At 40.0% G+C, this 14,398-nt stretch overlaps 1 protein-coding gene across 1 annotated transcript in view; it reads right to left on the bottom strand.

Moving 5' to 3' along the window:
- Positions 1-14,398, bottom strand: part of GEMIN5 (gem nuclear organelle associated protein 5) — a gene marked incomplete at both ends in the record, with an annotated part of 40,352 nt that continues 25,954 nt past the window's right edge. Inside the window, 12 exons of the mRNA XM_079703758.1 lie at positions 1-168; positions 731-827; positions 2,247-2,751; positions 3,379-3,541; positions 4,996-5,250; positions 6,303-6,513; positions 7,040-7,159; positions 10,212-10,359; positions 11,367-11,504; positions 11,931-12,026; positions 12,765-12,887; positions 13,679-13,792. Of these exons, the coding sequence (XP_079559884.1) occupies positions 1-168; positions 731-827; positions 2,247-2,751; positions 3,379-3,541; positions 4,996-5,250; positions 6,303-6,513; positions 7,040-7,159; positions 10,212-10,359; positions 11,367-11,504; positions 11,931-12,026; positions 12,765-12,887; positions 13,679-13,792 (2,138 nt within the window). The remainder of the gene's footprint in view (positions 169-730; positions 828-2,246; positions 2,752-3,378; positions 3,542-4,995; positions 5,251-6,302; positions 6,514-7,039; positions 7,160-10,211; positions 10,360-11,366; positions 11,505-11,930; positions 12,027-12,764; positions 12,888-13,678; positions 13,793-14,398) is intronic.

Below are 14,398 nucleotides of genomic sequence, written 5' to 3'. Positions count from 1 at the left end.
TCACGTGCAGAGGGTCTGGTAGTGTCGTTTGTAAACTTTAGTGCTGCCGTATTTCTGAAGGAGTTCTTGAGCCTGTTGCTGCATTTCCTGGGTCACGAAGCCAGAATATTGGGACCCGATGTGAAGCAGGATGAGGCAGCACTCCAGCACATCTGGGAAGGGCCAGGTCTGAAAGATGACACGGGGATAAACAAGGAAGCATTTGCAAAAAAAAAGCCACAAACACCTGCACAGAAGGCATGAGTGTCTCAAGTCTTATCTCATGACACTTCTCTGGCACAGTTGAGCCATTTCTCTCCTAAGACTTCATCAGTTACTCTAAGGAGAGATGATACTCAAAACTGAGATGTCCCTCTCAAATGATACAGTCTTTTCCTAGAGCCCTACTCAAATGAATTTAAAACATGATGCTTCTGTTACTACTAGGGCCACATCCAAATATACCTATCCATTTGTAAGCGATCAAATACATGGTACCACCTGTAATTTTACTTTACCTCGTAATTAGAAAATCTGTTAGATTTCTCTGAAGGCTAAGGTATAAAATTGCTTGTGGTGTCAATAATTCTGCTTTCACAAAACATTTTAGCTCATCAAAGGCAACTGGATCTTCAATTTTTAAGCACATACAAATGTGTACAGATTTCAGATGACATTAAAGAATCTGGTGTAGTCAATTGATAATATAAAAAGTAATGTTTTATCAAATGAACTGCTATATAAATCTTACCTTAATACTCTCAGGAAACTTAGCTATTCTCTCATTGGCCTCTGTAATCCTTTTGGTTAATTCAGGCAGAGAAACTGGTTCATTTTTTTCTTCTTTACTAGTGATAATAATAATAAAAAAAGTATAAGTTATATGTCTTGCCCCACATAACTTTTAAATCTACTATCCTGTAAATAAAATTACTTTGTCACCTGGGTCTTCATCTCTTATCTTTAAATACAAAGGCTAAGAGAAGGGAATTTAATGTGATGTGATACAAAATTTTCAAAATGCAGTATTGTTCCTCACCACTTTCCAAATCCCCACTTCTTAGACATAGAGCCCCAGTGAAAATTAAGGACCTTTAGGGGATTCAATATGCAGCCAAATGCAAAGGGCCTGTATTTCTCTGGGGAATGGGTTAGACAGAGCCGGCGTTCCTACCCTCAGGGTGTATGGATGCACATTTTTCTGGGAAGAGTGTCTTAAGCTTCTCAAAGGGGCCCTCTGATCCAAAGGTTAAGAGCCGCTGGGTTAGAGAACTTTTTTGTGTTTTTCTTGTTACTAAAACCAAACATAAAGCACTGCCTAGAGTGTGGTAGCTCACTAGAGAAGTAACTCAAAACTCTGACCCAAGATTTCACTCGTAGTATTTTTAGAGCAACAAATGTAAGTTTAATTTTTAAAAGTTTAGTAATAATAGCTGTAAGTTTATTGACTGTGCTAGTTACTATATTTTAGGCCCTGTGCTGGGGGGGACATAATCAAGGTTAAAGGCACTCGTCATAACAACTAATCAGTAACTGTTATTCACTGCAAATGCCCATAGCGAAGTGCCCTGTGATAATGCAAAAGGGCTCTAAAGTGATTAATAATCATCTATATCTACCTGGCCCTTATTTTCAATGGAAATGATTAGGATGCTGCAGCAATCTGATTATTTGGGATTTTTTACAGTTTAGTGTGTAATTCTGTACACTACCCTTTTTGTGTATTTTTTGGGATAGTACTGAACAATTGAAAAACAATGTTTTTGGGAATTCCCTGGTGGTCCAGTGGTTAGGACTCTCTGCTTTCACTGCCGAGGGTGTGGGTTCAATCCCTGGTTGGGGAACTGAGATCCCATAAGCCGTGTGGCACGGTGGAAAAAAAAAAAAAGAACAATGGTTTTCATTAATGATGCAATAATGCAACTCCCTATTTTACATGATTGATTATTTAGGAATCTGTTGCACAAAAGTAGGGTTTTATTGTACTGTTGTTATTAACAATATTTGTGATTCTGTTTAATTCTCAAAACAAGCGAGGATGGAGTTGGTACTCCATTGATGGATGAGGGAACTAAAGCTCAGAGACATTAAGACTCCTGCCTGAGGTCACTGAACAGGGCCAGGATTGGAACCCCACATCTGACTTCAAAGCCTGTGCCTTAATGACTGCATGTGGTGCTTCCAAGTGACCTGATCAATCTCATCAAGTACTATGTGAGAATCCAGCAGGGTATTTTAGTTCCATGTTGTATTGAATCAGTACTTACCACTGGTTCTGAGGACTAGAGAGGGACTGTTCTGCTTTCTGTTCAGGTTCATTCTTATCAGGGCCATTTGCTGTGGATTTACAAAGTTGACTCTTCTGGTGTTGGCGGATCATTTCTGCCAAGGTCTCTTGGACTTCAGCAATGGTTCTCTGTGCATTTTGGAAACCAGCATGCTTTTCTGAAAAGAGCTCCTTACAAGCGTTCAGCATTTGCTCACCTTCTTCTGTGAGTGTCACGTCTAGTTCTAGAGTTCTGCTTGGCTCTGGCTGGGAAGCTTTGGGGTCAGTTTCTTCAGGGCTGACATTGTCAAGCTGTTGGCTCTGCTCAACAGAGGTTGTCCTTCTGTGAGCAGCCCTTACCCAGATGCTGGATTCGGGGCAAGGCCCGGAGAGAGACCACCAGAATTCATACAGACGTCCATAAATAAAAAAGGCCTCCAAACTTTTGAAAGCTGGTGTGGTGGGGGACTGATGGTCACCCAGTTTGTCTCTTAGGTGGTCACAGCCTAGGAGAGAAGAAGAGGATTTAGGGTTGTTCATTTCTTTATCTGTCAGAAATCTGGCTTCCTGCCCACATGTTGTTTCCTATCACCCAAGAGGCAGATCAGATCCCAAGAAACAGAAAAGCAGTGATCCATGGGACCACATGCTTTCCACCAGAAGCCAACCAGAGCTAAACATTTCTTGGCCTAAGGCAGTGTCCTCATTGCTACAGGCCATTTAAAGCATGATAGAAAAAGTATTTCATCTGTCCCACTGAAGGCTCTGGGGTAAGATCCCACTGTGTCTCTGAAAAACCACAGTGTTTTAGGTTAGTGACTAATTGTGCAGCTCAAGGAATGTCTTCTCCATTCTTAATAACTTGTGAGCACATTGCTATTTTTCTAGAGCTGTGTGTAGGAAAGTACATAGGAGGCAGTGAGGTAGGTAGGTAGGACCAGGTAAAGGAAAACAGCTTAGTCATTCTGGCTACCTCTTAAGGAGGTTGGGTAAGAGAATTCAAACTGTCTACTATATGACACACTGGCCCATGTCTGTCTTTCAATAACCTATGTACTCCTGGTGCCACAACACTGGCGGTGGTTATATCATCCTTTAGTGGGTGTGCTGAAGCAGAGCTGGGGGTCTTTTACCCTCCGGAAGAAAGGCTGAGTGCACTTCCTGCATGATGGTGAAGTTTCCTGAGTTGTAGCTCCGGATCACAGCCCGAAGCAGTCCTTCCACAGCTGCGTCCCAGGAGGCCACCTGCTGGCTTAGCACTGCCAAGGTCAGGTCATGGCAAATGTGAAGCAGGAGCTGGAGAGAGGAGCCAGAATCTCAGTTAAACATCCTCTCACATCAGGCACTGGGAATGACACCAGAAATGTTCCTGTTAACTGCACTTGGGAAGTACACACAGTCCACAATTAAGAAAGGTCCTCCTATCTCCACCACCCATTTTTTCTTCCTCACTGGAAACTTTCATATTTAGTTGTACCGCAACATACACTGTCTGGTGTTAAAGTCTGTTCATGCTAAGAAAATGCCTTGACATTTGCTAAATGCAAATTAAAACAAAAAATTAAAATTAAAACAAAATTTAAAAAAGTAAACAAAAATTAAAACAAAAAGTGAGTTTCTTGAACTAAAAGCTGTAATTAAAAAAAATCTGGAGTGTAATTAAGATTTATCAATTATAAGTGTGCAATTTGATGAGTTTTGACAAATATATATATGTGTGTGTGTATATATATATATGTATACATATATATATATACACACACATACATATGGCATAACTACCACCAAAATCAAGACACAGAACATTTTCATTGTAAGATACTCCTTTGTGCCCCTTTGCATTCAACTCCCCTCTCCTCATCCCTTGGCAACCAGTGATCTAGTTTTTGCCAGTATAATTTTGGCTTTTCTATAATTCATATGAATGGAACAGTAGAGTATGTAGTCTTTTGTGACTTGATTTTTTGACTTACCATAATGCTTTCAAGATTCACTGATACTCTTTTTGCATTAGTAATTTGTTCCTTTTTATTGTTGCATAGTGTAGTTTTCCACTATATGGATATACTGCAGTTTGTATATCCATTCACCAGCTGATGGACATTTGTGTTGTTTCTATTTGGCTATTATGAACTAAGATGCTATGAACATTTCTGTACAAGACTGTGTAGACACCTGGGTTCACTTCTTTTAGTGAAATACCTAAGCAGTGGGGTTGCTGGGTGTCATTGTGCACAGGTATGTTTAAGATTTTATAAACAATGATCACATAAGGAAGCCACAAAATAACACATGTGGTCTGATGCAGGGGCTGAAATTTTTGTGAGCTAGGGCAGGGAAATGGCACCGGGGACGGGAACATGAGGGACTTCAACTTGATTCTTTCACCAAAAGCAAAAGAATATACAAAACAAAACCAAAAGACTCCATGAAGCAAAAATGACAAAATGTGAACATCTGTTAATTAATTCTAATTGATGGGTACCTATTATTATATTAGTTTCTGTGCTTTTCTTTGTTTTTAGACTTTTTTCTTTTTCTTTTAGAAGGGAATTCTGATCGAAGACTAACTTTAAAGATAAAGGGCTCTAATTAATCTGAAGGGATCTTTCCAGGTTTCCTAGGCCTGGCTTAATCTTTTCTGAAATACAAACTGGCATTCTGCATGTTTCCTTATTATACTAGACATGGATTAGAGAAGTCTTAGACTACTGAGTGATTAATATCAAAAGCTCATGCAGAAGGGGTACCTGTTTGGAGGGAGTGTTACTTGTAGCAGATGGGTACTTGATATCTTGCAGCTGCTGAAATGCTGCCTGGGACTGCTCTGGGGAGTCGAGGCTGAAGGCGCTTTTCCATACTGCAGTCACCCTTTCCACAAAGGGCCTTTCGCTGCCTGCGGGCCACGCATTGTAAGAAGAGGAGGAGCTTTTGCCCTCTGAAAGCTGCTTTTCCTCCAGGTGCTTGGACAGTAGCTCAAGAAGGCAAAACACCAATCTCTGACCCTGGAACCCGATAACAAAGGAGAGGAGCTGTTATGCAGGGAAGTGCTCCATTATCTAGAGCTCTCCCCAGTCTCTCAGATTCTCCCCCTTTGCATTTGCAGCAGCCAGTGTGCTGCCAGCCCAGTGAGTCTTGTGGGATGGGGAAAAGAGGTGATCTAACAGACAGTTTTTCCAAATGCCTTTTGGGGGGATTCCTACCCACAGCTCTTGGAGCTCAAGCAACCATATTTATTACATTTTTTTTTTTAGCAACCATATTTATAATATGACACCCCAGCTATAGCCCTACTCACTGAAATTAAAGCCACATGCAGGCCAGCCACTTAAGACTTGTGGCCCAGTTTGAGAAAAGATGGGCTGGACTCATCTAGTTTTTTTCTCTGCCCAAACTTCAGATTAAGGCATACAGAAGTTAAAGCATCATAGGCAGAAGGTGCTGGAGCAGACAAGCTGTGTAGATCTGAGAGCTGGGGGAGTGGTTAGGGGCTGTATCCAAGTAGGTTTAACAGAGGGAATCAGCTGGAAGAGGAGAGAGCACAGAGAAAAGGCCTAAAAAAATCCTTCCTTCTGCTGGGTTTTCAGTTGCCATGAGATTCCTTGTATATCCCTATAATATTTTCTCACTTAAGCTTGGGAAGGTCTCTGTTTCATATAGTCAGAATTACGCTAACAGCTGAAGAGGGCTGCTACAGGTAGAGCAACATGATTTCTGTTAAAGCCAATCCATTTTCTTCAAAGCACACCCTCTTCCTGTTCATTTTTGTGCTGATGACATCAATGAAGAAACACAGGGGCTGAACTGACTAAAGGCTATTCGACTGCTAAGCAGTGGGAATTACTGTCAATAACCACATTATCTTTTACTCTGAATGTGGCAACTGACAAGCCACAGTACTTAAATGGGATAGTATGGCCAGGGCTTGCTGGACACTTCTAAGGATACTTACCAAATTGGTACAGCTTGTGCAACTGGGTAATTCACTTGGAATTTGACTAGAAAAGGGTTTGGGGCTCATCCCTCTTAAAAGCAGGAGAGGCAGTAACAGACTAACCTTTAGACTTTCGTGGAGCTGCAGGGCTTCCTGGGCTCCCACCCAGTTCCTGGCCAAAAGCAGTTCTTGGGCACATCTGAGAGCCAGGGTAGCAGACAACTCATTCTCTCCTACGATGGAAGCCAACTCTGCAGCCGTTCTAAGTGATGCCACATCCCCCTTTTTGGCCAAAACTTTGGCTGCATCATAAGCTGAAGTGCCTCCTAAATAGCTAAGATACAAAAGAAAACTAAAGCAGAGTGTCATAAGCTGATTGCCTACACCTGCTCCCCAGAGAGTTGAATCATTTCTTTCTGTCCACTTTGCCTTGCGTGCCTTCCTGTGGTCCCAGGTGTGTCATTACCTGTGGCTGTCTCTGTGAAGGCTGAGGCCAGTGCAGCAGAAGCTGAAGAGGCAGCATTATACAGATTAAGGAAATAAAGGAACTTCAGTTGCTGAGTTGAACCCAAGCAAAGGAGTCATTCCCTCCCATTTCCCATATTTAATGATACAAGACATCCCTAAAGAAAGGAGTGATTTCCAAGTCCACGACTTGGATTTCTTGAAGTTATGGTGACTTACATAAATACCAAGTAGGTAGATCCTGATGAATCTTATGAAGCTGGCTTTAATACATATACGCTTTTTAATTTGCTAGTTATTTCACCCCCACCTCTAAACTTCTTTCTTCCATCCTTGTCTAGCTCTTTCAGAAGCTCTTCTTTGTTTGGGTGCACTCCTGTTTCCCTCAGACTTACCATTTGGCTGCTAAGGCATAATGGCCGTCTTTTTCTAGGATGGCTCCCCAGCTGAGGTACAGGTCTTTCAGGATCGGGTCCTCTGGGCGCAGCCGGGCCTTGGCAATTGCAATAGCCTCCCTAGAGGCAAGAATAGGTAATTAGCCAATCTGAAAGAGGCCCTAGGAGGGGCTGCAAGGTAGGATAAGCCATTCCCTTTGTGTTGTCTGTCTTGTTCCAACTTCCCATAAAAAAACTGTATCCCTGCATTACAGGGCAAGTTAGAACTGCGTGCTGTGCTCAATTCTTCACCTATGTCAGCAGTTCTTAAAGTGTGGTTTGTGGATTCCCGGAGTTCCAAAGGCTCTTTCAGGGGGTTCATGAGGTCAAGACTATTTTCACAATAATGTCAAGAGGTTATTTGCCTTTTCTCAGTGTGTTGACATTTGTACTGATTATGCAAAAGCAATGGTGGGTAAACTGCTGGCATCTGGAGCAAGAATCCAGTTAGTGGCCCTTGTCGTTAAAAAAAAAAAAAAAAAAGGTAAATTTCCTTGAAAAGGAGAAATGATTAATTTCAGTAAATCTTGCACATCCTGTTAATATTCTGTGTGACAAAATGGGAAGAACATTTTGTATTCTTTGCTGAATTCCAAAGTACAATGGTTCTCTTTATGAAAAACTTGTATGAACGAATTGCAAGCTGAACTAGTTGCTTTTTTTTTTAGATGGAATCTCATTACTTCTTGAAAGAATGACTAACAAACTATAGTGTTGAGTATCTGGCAGATGTTTTCTCAAAAATGAACAAAGTAAGCCTGTCATTTCATGGAAAACAACCAACAGTACTGTTGCCAATGATAAAATTTCAGCTTTCAGGTGAAAATTAGAGTTTTAGGAAACCTGTGCCTGCCACTGTGAGCTTGACGGCTTCCCCAAAATTAAAGACTTTTCTGATGAAGTACGGAATGTGATTTTTTTTTGATATTTTATAGTGAGATGTGTTAACATTTGGAGGATATGTGTTAACTGACGGAACTACTATTTGCCAAATGACATACAACTTCTGAGTTGCAGCCAACATAAAGTTGTAGCTGGAATAAAAGTGTTTTAGACTAAGGTGATTTAGACACAGCAATATTTAAGAAGTACATAATTTGAGACCTCTACTTCCAGCCATGATGGAGTGACAACTAGGACCAGACGTATCCTCCTGTTGCAAAATTAAAACATTGGAGAAAATAGGTATGAAGCAACTGTTTTCAGCCATTGGACACCAGGCAGCACAGGACTGTCATCCCGAGAGAAGGAAACAAATGTTGTGAGCCCAATCATGGCCCTGGCTTTCTGCCTAAAACCATTTTCCCAGAAGGAATCCCAGCAGAGCTTCAGCAGTCAGGGCTGAGGGGAGACAAAGCAATTGGAATTTGTGGGGCAGGATAGTAGGAAGGAAGAAGCTTTCCAGAGAAAGAGCTCCACAACGGTGCTTAGGGATCCTGTTGAGTCTCTGGTTTAAACACAAAGCTGTGCATACGTAGGAAAGTCCTTAATGCTGTACAAAGAATAATCAGGGAACGATAAGCTGAATAATTCCCAGGGCTCACTCAGGGTGTGGAGACATACGAGTTTTGACCACCCAGACATTTGAGTTCTGATTTGTTGACTTACACAAGGCATTCGGTAAAGACACTAGAAGGCAGGAGGGCAAACTAATTCTAGAGTATGGATTTCTCTGAACTTGCCCTAAGAAAGCTTAAAACAGCCAGGAAAAGATCAAGTTGATCTGCAGGTAACTTTACGGCTTGCCAGAACAGAGTCCGGCATTCTCTAAAGGAAGACAACACACCAAAATAGGATTAAAAGAAAGTCTCACCAAAGACATCATATGAAATAGCTGAAAATCAGTGGTGGAGAAAGTCCTAAAAACAGTCAGAGAAAAAAGACATAGTTCCTGTGTAACAAATATAAGAATAAATGCAGTAGTCATGTCAACAATGCAAGCCAAGAAAAAATGGAATGATATCTATGAAGCACAAAATGACAGAACCTTCCAATCTAGAAGTCTACACCCACTGAAAGATCCTTTAAAATAGAGGCAAAATTAAAGCTTTTATAGACAAACAAAAGTTGATGGAATATGTCACCAGTGGGACCACACTACAAAAAAAATGTTAAAGTTCTTCACGGGAAAGAAGGAATTGACAGCAATTGGAAACTTGGATCTATGTAAGAGAATGGAAAGTGCTGGAAATAAATATATGGGCAAATATAAGAAAATGTTTAAAAACTTAAAGGTAATTGTTTAAAGCAAGAATTCTAATATTGTAATGTGGGGTTATAACATGTATATAGTATGTGAAATATATGACAGCAATAGTGGAAGGGACATGAAGAAAGAAAGAAGTATGATGTATGCAAGAAGTGGTACAATATTATCTGAAGGTAAACTGATAAGTTAAAGATGCTCATCATAAACCCTAAAGTAACCATTAAAAAAAATAAAGGATTATAGCTCACATGCCAGTACTGGAGATAAAAAAATATTTAACTAATCTGAAAGAAAGCAGGAAAAGAAGAAATGAAATAGCAAGATGGTAGATTTAAATCAGTCGCACTAATATTTACGTTAAAACACTCCAATTAAAAGGCAGAGACTATCAGACTGGATAAAAAACAAGACCCAAATATTTCTTGTCTACAAGAAATATTTTGTTGCTTTTGTTTTCTGTACTTATATATGTACTGTAGTGGAAGAATAATAACTTGAACAGAAAGGATTCACACCAGTCTCGGAAGAGCGGTTACTGCTAGAGAAGGGATGAGGACAGAATTGGGGAAAGGCAATTCAACTAAGCCTGGAATGTTATACTTCTCACTTCACAGGTGGGGCTTAAAAAAGTTCCTCTCTTAGTAATTCATTAAGCTGTTCATTTGTATCATGCTCTTTTCTTTATTTGTATTAACAATAAAGAAATTTTAAAAAATATCAATAGCAACTATTGCTGAAAGTGAACATTCGTTAAGTATAGGTGGTGGGTGCACTGATGTTTAAGCTAGTGAACATACATTTGTGTACATTTGAGATGTTTAATTACAATAAAGGTTTTATGGTGGTTATAATGAAACAGAACTGTTACGTAGATTAATTTCACATTACATCCAACTGCTGGTTCAACTGTTGCGTCATACAGACCTGTAGAAATGGTTTGACTTGAGCAGCTCCACAGCTTCATACACTTTGTGGATAGAAAGTAGGTGAGAGGCAGCCTTGACATACTGGTCCTGAAAACACAGTTGTTTGGCAAAAGCTTCCACGGCCCATACCCACACGTGGTAACCAGCTTAAAGCAAACAAACAAACAAAAAACAGCAGATTTAAGGAAAAAAAGCATGTACATTTGGGTTGAAAATGCTTGTTGTTAGTCACTGCATTAAGCAGAACATTTAGATAGTAATTCAGTTGCTGTTTCATCTGATCATCTGTTTCATCTACCTCTCCCCATCCCTACGTTTTGAAATGTAAACTGTTTCTCTGATTATGTAATACATAAAAAATAGTACAAAATTCAAATGTACATGAGTATGGAAGTCAGACAGTGCTTACCCTTGTTGGGGTGCATGTAGACTGACTGAAAGGGAGCATGAGAGAAGCTTCTAGGGTGCTGGTAATGTTATGTTTCTTGATATGGGTGCTAGTTACAAGGGTGTATTCAGTTAGTGAAATTCAAGTACACTCATGACCTGTGTACTTCCATCTCTCTGGCATAGTTCAATAAAAAGCTAAAAAATGAGGCATGGCATAAAAAATTTCCTTGTTATCCTGGCATCCTACTACCCAAACTTGTCCAAATTCCTTTCCCTGGAGACAACCGTTATTCTTAGTTTCTTTTGAAACTTTTGGCAATAATCTATGAATATATAACCACACATGTATAAGTATCAGTGACAGAGTATTAAATATTCTGTTGTGCATCTATACCTTGACTCTTTTCACTTACTAAATTTTGGAGCTCCGTTCTGTATCAGAATGTACAGAGCTGCCTCATTTTTTGGGTATCTATAGGAGTTTCTACTGTATAGATATACAAGATTTAACGTCTTATACTGATGGACATAGAGGTTCTTGCGATCTTTTGCTATGACAAATACCACTGCAATCATAGTCCGTATATATCTGCCATTTTGCATGTGTAGGTGCAGTTAAATTCCTACAGTTAGAACTGCTGGGTCAAAGGGATGTGGATTTTAAATTTAATTATTAGACATGGCCAAATTGTCCTTCAAGACAATGTCTATCTTTAGTGGATGTATCCTAGAGATGCTAGGGCTTTTGTTGAAAAGAACATACCGACTGGTGCCATAGCCACAAGATTGTCTGTCAGCTCCCCTCTTTCTGCTGCAGTCTGCAGTACACCTTTTAGATCTCCTTTCCAAAGCATGAGCTGGTGAAATAATTCAGGGTGGCCATTTTCCAAGTGACCTTTTCCTGTTTGGAGGAGAAATATTTGGAAGATGTTTCGGAAATATCTGTCTGCACTGTCTTCTAGAAAAAGAAAGGCAGGATGAACGACAGGAATAAATTCCTATAATATGTAGTCACTGGCTAATGGGTAAGTCACTTCCCAGAGTGTTCATAATGGGGATTGAAGCCCACTCAGTCACTTGACCACCCACCCACCCACTTTCACTTGCACTCAGACACTCAGAATGAACACTGTATGTTTAGGGTCCTGTGACAGATGCGAGTGAGGGGTGTTTGTGAACATGCAAATAGGGGAACTCAAAACCTAGTTAGCTGACATGTAAAACTAACCATTACCATACCACAGGATGGCAGCCATAAAAGAGGTATGTATAAAGCACTAGGGAAGCGTAAAGATGGACAGGATTGTGTTGATTGGACTAGTCTCACCTTCAACCTCAATCATTCTATACAGGGAAGTCCTGTCTGTGAAAAGCCCCAGGTGAAATCTTTCCTCAAGATCAGCAGACACATCCTCCTTGGGCTCTGCTAATTCAAAAAGACAAAAATTCAGATGAAGTCATTTAATAGGTTACCGTTTTCTGTCCAGTTACTTCCGAATGTATGTAACACCCATTTACCCTAACAGAGACCCGTGCTGGTTACAAAGATAGCAAAATATGAAAATACTTTGTTAGGTTTGTTAGGTTTGTTTGTCAGGCTCAGATTTTATACTGTTTGAATTTCATTTTATCATGTGCATCCCTTTTCAACACATAAAATTCAAAATTAAAAAGAAAATTGCTCAAATGTCAAAATAACACACATTAGGTGAGGGCTTTGAAAAACTGAAACCAAAAAAACCTTCTATAAACAAAAACTTCCATCAAAATATTTTAAAGGAACTGCCGTATTAAGGGTTCTTTCCAACGAGCAAATGATTTTTTTTCTACATATACACGCTGTTTACTGGGGAAAAACAGTAGATGGAACTGATTCATGCTGAGATATTTAAGCCATCATACCAATTCCAGCACCCATATGGCTGGCAACAACTTGATTTGTAATAGAAAAGCAGAGCATTATGTCTCCAAGGCACTGGAGAGTGCTGACAGCGGTCAGAGTGCAGACAGAACCTGGCAGCGGGGTGTGGGGGAGGGATGATGCAGAAAAACAACAATTTTGGACATTTGTTGGCTCATTCATAATAACATATAAACAAGCACTTCTTATGTGTCAGTTCCCAGAAGACTACGGATGGGCCAAGGAAGTGTATTTCTGTACCTCTGGAGTGTTTTGCAGTGGCTAATACCAAACAGTCCTGATGAAGCTCCTCTTTGGATCGGTGGTCCAGACTTGTACTCAGTGGAAGCATGGAACGAGCTTTTCGCTTCTTGATTAAGGCTTCTGAAATGTAATAAAAGTACAGACTGTCTGAGGAAGAGTTGATCAAAAACACAAAACTGAATGCATGCCCATTGTATATGTAACCTACTGGAGGGATACTGCTGGGCAGAGAAAGTTCCCACTCTTATAAGGAAGCTTTCAAATTAAATTAGCTGGGGGCAATGTTCACAACACACACAAACGTGTCCCTGTGAAAACTTGTGAAGCAACATCAACAACTGCAAAATGACAGTTCCTCAAGTACTAAAAAAATGACCCCAAATCGAAACAATCAAAACACTTACAAATATTTAAAATCTAAAACAAAACGAAAAACTGAAAACTTTTGAGTTTTCAGTTGCATGTAATATTTGAGGATACTTTAACAAAATATTTTATTTATTTATTTGTAATAGCCAAATAAATAAATTTGTTTTTTATTCTTTTGTTAAAAAATTTCTGGCTGCGTTGGGTCTTCATTGCTGCACACAGGCTTTCTCTAGTTGTGGTGAGAGGGGGCTACTCTTTGTTGTGGTGTGCAGGCATCTCATTGTGGCAGCTTCTCTTGTTGCAGAGCACGGGCTCTAGGAGCGCAGGCTTCAGTAGTTACAGCACGCGGGCTCAGTAGTTGTGGCTCGCGGGCTCTAGAGTGCAGGCTCAGTAGTTGTGGTGCACGGACTTAGTTGCTCCGCAGCATATGGGATCTTCCTGGACCAGGGATTGAACCCGTGTCCCTTGCATTGGCAGGCGGATTCTTAACCACTGCATCACTAGGGAAGTCCCCCCAAATATTTTAATTATTAAATACCAACCTGGCTTTTCTTTAGGTGCCTCCTTTTTCAGTAAAGTGACTTTGTTATTAATGGTGACTTTTGACTTTTCAAAACCTAAGGATGCTGGAGTGCAGATAACTGGTTCTTTAGAAAGTACATCATGGGGAAAAAGAAAAAAAATGTGGATAAGAACAATGTAGAATCTAGTTCTTTTTAAAAATTAAGAGTATACCAGTCTTAATGGTGTGATTTTATCTATTACCCCAAATATAAGATGAAATATTTCAGATAGGAAGCATGGGTAGTCTCCCTTTCCCCATCTCACAAACTGCCTTCCAGGAATCTGTAGGTTTATTACTTAGAACTCTTGACTAATTGATCTAAGGAAAAGTTATAAAGGTTCTAGCCTCCACAGCTTTATACCATAGGTCTAGGAGTTCCAAACTTGGCTTGGGTGACAAAGTACTAGTTGCATATTTAATTCCACAAACAAGGAACAACTTTACCAATAGAAATTTAAAGTGTATGGGATACAGAGTCACAATCCTGAGTGTACACACCATGAACTCAAAAAACCCCACAAAAAACAAAAAACCCAAACTAAGTTGTTGATCTACAGGGGTAAAAGAACATTTTATGATAAAGAAGTATTCTGATGAATCTAAAAAATAAATCCATTAAACTTTTTAGATCTTTATTTACCCAAACTGTGGGTCCCAGTGGCCATCCCTTGGGATGGAGAGGGTCAGGGAGGACTCT

The sequence above is a fragment of the Hyperoodon ampullatus genome (assembly GCF_949752795.1).
Source record: "Hyperoodon ampullatus genome assembly, chromosome: 4".
Classification (NCBI taxonomy): Eukaryota; Metazoa; Chordata; class Mammalia; order Artiodactyla; family Ziphiidae; genus Hyperoodon; species Hyperoodon ampullatus.
This window is presented reverse-complemented; position numbering and strand designations above follow the sequence as displayed.